The following is a 7500-nucleotide window of genomic DNA, read 5'->3' as shown; positions in this document are numbered from 1 at the left end:
AAAACAAAAAATTCCCTATCCCCTTTTGTGCCATGAAGACTTATAGGTAGTAGAAAAAATAAACAGAATAATATTCGAAGATTTAATCAGCAATTTGATGGTCATTTACAAACGAATAATTGCGATATTTCTGAGAATTCATTGACATAACTAAAGTTTACACTAGCGCTGTCAGTGATTGACAATTCTATTTATCAGAAAGCTAGTTTAAGGAGAAATATATGAAACAAGTAAAAAGTAAAAGAAAATAAAGAAATAGAATACAATAAAATCAATTCAACTATATAATGATAATAATAATAATAGTAATAATAATAATAATAACAATAATAATAATAATAATAATAATAATAATAATAATAATAACAATAATAATAATAATAATATCATAATAATAATGTTATAATGATAATAATAATAATAATAATAATAATGATAATAATAATAATAATAATAATAATAATAATAATAATAATAACAAAACAAGCCACAGGAACATTTTCATCTCACATATAATCAATCACATTATATATCCTATCCATTCATAATCATTAATCTTGTTCCTTATTACGATTTCCACTGTGCTAATACACATTTTCTACACGAGAAAATAAACTAAATTAATATATAACTCATAGAAATTCATGTCAGATATTAGGTAAATCACTTAATGTTTGATTAATGAAGATCATAGAATAGGTCGAACTATAAGTGACTGTATAGTAATTAGCACAACTTGGAGAGACGTCGGAGAGAATCACCTCCCCCCTGTTCGCCCCCAAGTCCCATCAACACTTGTCCCTACACTCAAAAGTGCGGTCCGGAGGGGCTGGCATTCGATCTCTGTACTTTGTTCTAGTTCTATTTATATCAGCTTCTGTTGTTTCACAGAAAGAAAGGAGCCTATCTGGTAAACACTTACACTTCCTTCTCTTTCTTCTCTTCCTCCTTCGTAGCCTCCTCCTCCTCTTTATTCTTTTCCTCCTCCTCCTCTTCCTCCTTTTTCTTACCCTCCTCCTCCTCATCTTCCTTCTTTTCCTTCTCCTCCTCTTCTTCCTCTTCCTCCTCCTCTTCCTTCTCCTGCTTACCCTCCTCCTCCTCTTCTTCTTCCTTCATTGCCGAGTCCTGTGACGATGTCACAAAAGAAGCGGACGCAAATACGGTCTTCATAATCCACGCCGGTACGAATGACATCGAATCAACTCGATCGGAAGAACTCATAGAAAAGTACCGGAGTACAATCAGGAAATATAAAGAAAAGGTTCCCGGGAAAAACCTTGTCATCTCAGGGATCCTTCCCAGATTCCAGGGAAGGGGAAAATACTTCGACATAGACAGTTTCTACAACAAAGCATTCAGTGCAAACAACAGAGTAAAAACCCTCTGTGACAAGGAAAAAGTACACTTTGTCAATTTCTGGGACAACTTCTACTTTGATGAAACTCTTTTTGAGGAAGATGGTCTCCACTTGAATGTGGACGGAGCAGCAAGGTTAGGTAGGCTGCTCAACAACAAACTGAGCGACATCAGAAGAAAAAACTCCTCAGCGGAGCCCCCATCAACACTCCCGTAATAGAGCAAATCAGAAAAGTGTCAGATATCAATCTATGTTACGTTAATGCTCGCAGCGTACGAAACAAGTTCGAAGATCTAGAGATTCTCGGAGCGACAGGTAACTATCACGTGATAGGAGTAGCAGAGACATGGTTGGACACATCAAGTCGAGATTTTATAGCGGAATACTGTTTGTCAGGCTACACAATTTTCAGCTGCGAAAGAGAAAATAGAATAGGTGGTGGAGTAATCCTGTATGTCCATAACTCCCTCCAACCATCACTGTTAAAAACAGAAACAGTAACAAATGTTGACATATTGTTTGTTGAGATAAGAACCAATTGCAGTAAATCTAAAGTAATAATTGGACTTGTTTATAGACCTCCGGGTCAGCTACTAGTAAATGACGAAAAATTATTCGATTTAATCGTAGAAACTAACCAACGTTGCGAGACAGTCATCATGGGAGACTTTAACTTACCGGTGAAGAGATGGGGTGAAGATTTGAGTTCGCATACAGGACGAGACTTGTATAGTAACTTACTAGAAAGTGGCTTCCACCAAGGCGTAAACTGCCCTACCCGAGGAGATAATGTCCTTGACCTAATACTCTCTACAACAGAAAATCTTGTAAACGACATAAATGTCGGCCCATTATTCAGTACTAGCGATCATCGTACCATCACATTCAAGATTAAAATGGAAGCCAGTTTATCTAAGACCAGCAAAGAAAAAGTACCCGACTTCTGTAGAGCTAATTTCAATAGACTCCGATCATTACTAGCAAACTTAGACTGGAGTACAACTTTGAATGAGATTGATATTGATAATGCGTGGCAAAACTTCACCACGGACCTAAACAATGCTGTAAATCTGTGTTCCCTATCGTGAGAGACGTCCGGCAACAAATAAACCAAAGTGGTGGAATAGGGAAATTAGTAACAACCTCTCTCGTAAAAGGAGTGCGTACAAAAAGTATTTATCAACTAAAAGCCAAGACGATAAACTAACACTAGACAGAATTCGCCGTGAAACCAAAACACTGATAAAACGTAGTAAGAAACATCTTGAAGAGTATATTGCAGAGGCAAGCAAGTCGAACCCTAAAGAATTCTACAGTTATGCGAATACGAAGAAAACGCTTACCTGCGGCATTGGACCATTAAATAACGATGAAGGAAAACATACGAATGATGAAAATGAGATGGCCTCAATCCTTAATAATTTTTTTGCATCCGTCTTCACAGACGAAGATTGCTTAGTGTATCAGCCACCGGAACATAAAATGTCCCAAAACGTCTTAAATCAACTCATGATTACAGAAAGGGATGTCGTACAAGTGATTGATAAGCTTAAAATAAATAAAGCCCCGGGACCTGACAAAATTTCACCTAGAATTCTGCGAGAAGTCAAAAATCAAATCAGTAAACCCTTGTGCATCCTCTTCAACAAATCATTAGCACTCGGTAAAGTCCCATCAGATTGGAAATGTGCTAACGTAACACCAATATTCAAGAAAGGGGACAAATCACAACCAGGCAACTACAGACCGATTAGCCTGACTTCGATTGTGTGCAAACTGCTAGAGACAATTATCCGTGACAGTGTAGTAAAATTTTTAGAAGGAAATAAGATTATGAAAGATTCGCAACATGGCTTCCGTAGCAAACGCTCATGTCTAACTAATCTCCTTGACTTCTTTCATGACGTTTTTAACAAATACGAGGAATGTAGATCTGTCGATATAATCTATCTAGATTTTCAGAAGGCATTCGATAAAGTTCCCCACAAACGATTGCTCGACAAACTAAAAATGCACAGTATTTCTGGCAATATCCACAACTGGATTAAAGATTGGCTCTCAGAGCGGAAACAGAGGGTCGTAATTAACGGGGCATCATCTAGCTGGCTCGACGTTAAAAGTGGCGTACCGCAAGGATCAGTTTTAGGACCCGTCTTGTTCTTAATATATATAAATGATCTAGATGACGGCCTCCTCAGCAAAGTATCAAAATTTGCTGATGACACAAAAATTGCCGGTAAAGTGACAACCACCAAAGAGAAAGAAACTCTACAATCCGATCTAGATAAATTATCAAAATGGGCTAGCAAGTGGCAAATGAAATTTAACGTTAACAAATGTAAAGTCATGCACATTGGAGGAAATAATGATCACATCCAATACCAAATGAATGGCGAAACATTGGATTCAGTAACTAAAGAAAAAGATCTAGGAGTTTTAATATCAAATGACTTGAAGCCAAGTCAACATTGCTCAGAAGTTGTTAAAACAGCAAACAAATTAGTTGGCTTCATCGGAAGAGTCTTCGAAAATAAATCAGAAAAAATATTGCTAAACCTCTATAATTCCTTGGTCCGTCCCCATCTCGAATACTGTGTACAATTTTGGTCCCCATACTACCAGAAAGATATTAACAAACTAGAAAGAGTACAACGGAGAGTGACCAAAATGATACCAAGGCTGAGAAATCTGCCGTATGAAGAAAGACTAAAAAATCTAAACTTATTCTCCCTCTCAAAAAGAAGAATGCGAGGAGATTTGATTGAGGTTTTTAAAATGTTCAAAGGCTTTGACAACATTAATGCCAAAGATTACTTCTCATTAGACCAATCAAATACAAGAAGACGCCACGATTTCAAAGTAATTGGCAAAAGATTCTCTACGAACGAGAGTAAGCACTTCTTCTTTAACCGGGTTGTTAACGTGTGGAACTCGTTACCTTCCACTGTCGTTGAAAGTAACACGATAACAACATTTAAAAATCGCTTAGATAAATACTTGGAATCTAATCCACAAATGAAATATTATCCTTTGCAATAAAAGATATGACAACCAGACATTTGATCGCAATTGGACTAATTGGATAGGATAGTTATAGCAGTAGTATTAGTTCATCTTCTACCGCCTAGTTACCCTGTTTCCTTAATTGTAGTGTAGTTTAGTCAACACAAACAGCCTCGTTAGGGCCAGTAGGCCTGCTGTTGTTTGTTCTTCCTTTGTGTTCCTTTGTTCTCTTCCTCCTCCTCCTCCACCTCTTCTTCCTTCTCTTTCTCCTCCTCCTCTTCCTTCTCCTCCTTTTCCTTCTCCTCTTCCTCCTTCTCCTCTTCCTTTAACATAGAAACAACTCTCACTCTAAGACAACATTATTCTAATGTTTCTTCTTGGAGATATCTATGAGAAGCCAAGGACTGTTGACGGCTGCTGTGGGGCCGAGGGTATCCGGCAAGATAGATTAAAGGCAGCAGGTAACTAAATGACAGGTTCACTGTTACACTGTTTGACAGTGAATTTACATATGTATAGATTGGTTGGAAGGTACACACAACATTTCATTGCAAACTTCAGCTTTGACATTAAAAAAAACAAAAATTCAGCTTTCAAAAATAAGAAAATAAGCCAATTTCCTTAAATATAGGGAAATAAATATAGATACTGCATCTATATTAGTAGAAATATATCAGTGGATATACATATATCTTTTAATTTTGTTATATTTTATTTTAATATTTTATAATCCCACTCGAGGTGTTTCTTTCGTTTTTCTCGATTGGATTGTTTGAGTTCATTGCTTCGGGGAAGGCAGAGAGGCGAAGGAGCCGTTTGCTGTGCTTCACACTTCCCTCTGATGCAGTCACAAGGCGCATACGTAGTGGAACTTTTCGTCACACTTGTTGTCGTTCCAGTGGCCGTCATTGTACATCTGGAAGGAGGAGATGGCATCAACTTTCTGTTCGTGTGTGTGTGTGTGTGTGTGTGTGTGTGTGTGTGTGTGTGTGTGTGTGTGTGTTTAAGTACGTGTATATGTATACACAGGGTAATACATACATTAGAACCTGTCATGGTAACAAGGATTTATGTGCCACCAAACTGGGCGAAGTAGCAAGACGATGCTAAACCACCGAAGACTTCTCACAAACATCGAACTCCTTACTTCGACGCAGTGCTCCTCGCTGAGGTTGTTGGGTTCTCCAACCCTCCAGGCGGTGTAGTCGGCCTCGACCCCGTCCCTGTCTACGAAGTTGCCTTCACTGTGCGTGTCGGTGAGACCCAGCCAACTCCTCTTGCCGGCGATCAGGTCTGAAGAAGAAGAAGAATAGGTTCTTCAAGAACCCTCGAACTTTCTTTCTTTCATTCATTCTTTATTTGTTAATTAATTAATTTATTTATTTATTTATTCATTCATTTATTTATTTAATTAATTAATCAATCCTCGGAGACTTCTGGCAGTGACTTGTTGTGGCACCGACCTTTGACGAACTGGTTCTCCTGCTCGTTTCGTGGCACCACCACGTCGGCCCTGGCGTCAGCGAGTTGGCACCGGGCTCGGGCGATGGCGAAGGGGACGGTGAATTGGGAGACGAAGTAGCACTTGCCCGTGTCCTTGTTCTTGGTCCAGCCTCGAGGGCAACCTTTTTCGAGTGGGACTTCAAGACCCCGGCGACACACGAACCTGGAGAAGGAGAAGGAAGGAAGGGTGAAGATCCTGACTGTAGATTAAGTGTGCGATTTTCACTGGTGGCATAATCGGAAGCGTACTGCTCTCGTCTTAGCTTAGTCGTGGGTTCGAGTCCCGCACTCCTTTCCAATTCCCAGCACTGACTCTTAATTCCCTGCCCATCCAGTCTCCAAAGCACATAATAGGGCCAAGGTGACGGCTTCGGCTGCAGCTACTCAGCGACTCCTGGCGTAGGCTCCTCACCTGCATACACATCGCGGCCGCCCTACTACCAAGGCCTGAGATTGGACTTCTTCACTATACCTTCACTATACCCTCTCTATATTCTATCAACGCCCTCAGTGAGTTGGTGGTCTTTAAGGTTATGTTGTAGCGAAAAAAAATAAACATACAAAAATAATTACACAAGGTAACGTTGAGAAATGAACCGGTCAAACTGGAACCATAATATATATATATATATATATATATATATATATATATATATATATATATATATATATATATATATATATATATATATATATATATATATATATATGATCCGTCCATATCAGTTAAAATTGTCATTGTGGTTGTGTGTGGGGTGCCAACTTACAGGAGCTTGCTGGTGAAGCAGTCGATGTCGTTCCAGGCTTGGGTCTCCGGCCGGTAGAAGGTACAGTGCTCGTCGCCCTTGTTGTTGGGCTCGCCCGGGGCCCAACTAAATTACGTTCGGGTCGACCATTGTGGAGGCGCAACGAGGGTAGAAGGGAAATTAGTGATCTCCCTTTATATCTACATAAATATGTAATATACGTAGTACATACATACATGCACACATACATACATACATACATACATATAGACATGCACACACATACATACATACATACATACATACACATACATACATGCATACATACATACATGCATACATATATACATACATATATACATACATACATACATATATGTATACACACATGTGTACATATACATAAGTGTACATACATACACACATACATTACATTAATAAGTACTTTTAGATACACATTTACAAAAGTATGCGTAAATACATGCAAATATGATATATACATATATATATATATATATATATATATATATATATATATATATATATATATATATATATAGAGAGAGAGAGAGAGAGAGAGAGAGGAGAGAGAGAGAGGAGAGAGAGAGAGAGAGAGAGAGAGAGAGAGAGAGAGAGAGAGAGAGAGAGAGAGAGAGAGAGAGAGAGAGAGAGAGAGAGAGAGAGAGAGAGAGAGAGAGAGAGAGAGAGAGAGAGAGAGAAGGAGAGAGAGAGAGAGAGAGAGAGAGAGAGAGAGAGAGAGAGAGAGAGAGAGAGAGAGAGAGAGAGAGAGAGAGAGAGAGAGAGAGAGAGAGAGAGAGAGAGAGAGAAGGGGGAGAGAGAGAGAGGGAGAGAGAGGGAACGAAATTTGCTCATGCCGATATCCGACATAAG

The 7500-nt window shown here is 38.9% G+C and overlaps 1 protein-coding gene and 1 long non-coding RNA gene across 2 annotated transcripts in view; both read right to left on the bottom strand.

Annotated features, from left to right (window-relative positions):
* Positions 1-5130: 5130 nt before the first annotated feature.
* Positions 5131-6269, bottom strand: LOC143033023 (uncharacterized). Its single transcript, XR_012967155.1, has 3 exons — positions 5824-6269; positions 5508-5653; positions 5131-5276 (listed from the first exon to the last, which is right to left on the bottom strand). It is a non-coding gene; the product is annotated as an uncharacterized LOC143033023 (long non-coding RNA).
* A 357-nt stretch (positions 6270-6626) lies between these two features.
* Positions 6627-7500, bottom strand: part of LOC143033095 (uncharacterized) — a 5791-nt gene continuing 4917 nt past the window's right edge. Inside the window, exon 6 of the mRNA XM_076198295.1 lies at positions 6627-6735. Within this exon, the coding sequence (XP_076054410.1) occupies positions 6627-6735 (109 nt within the window). The remainder of the gene's footprint in view (positions 6736-7500) is intronic.

This window comes from Oratosquilla oratoria, chromosome 15 (genome assembly GCF_046742065.1).
Source record: "Oratosquilla oratoria isolate Oo_2021 chromosome 15, ASM4674206v1, whole genome shotgun sequence".
Taxonomy (NCBI): Eukaryota; Metazoa; Arthropoda; class Malacostraca; order Stomatopoda; family Squillidae; genus Oratosquilla; species Oratosquilla oratoria.
The sequence above is the reverse complement of the archived record's forward strand: the minus strand, read 5'-3'. Positions and strand labels throughout refer to the sequence as shown.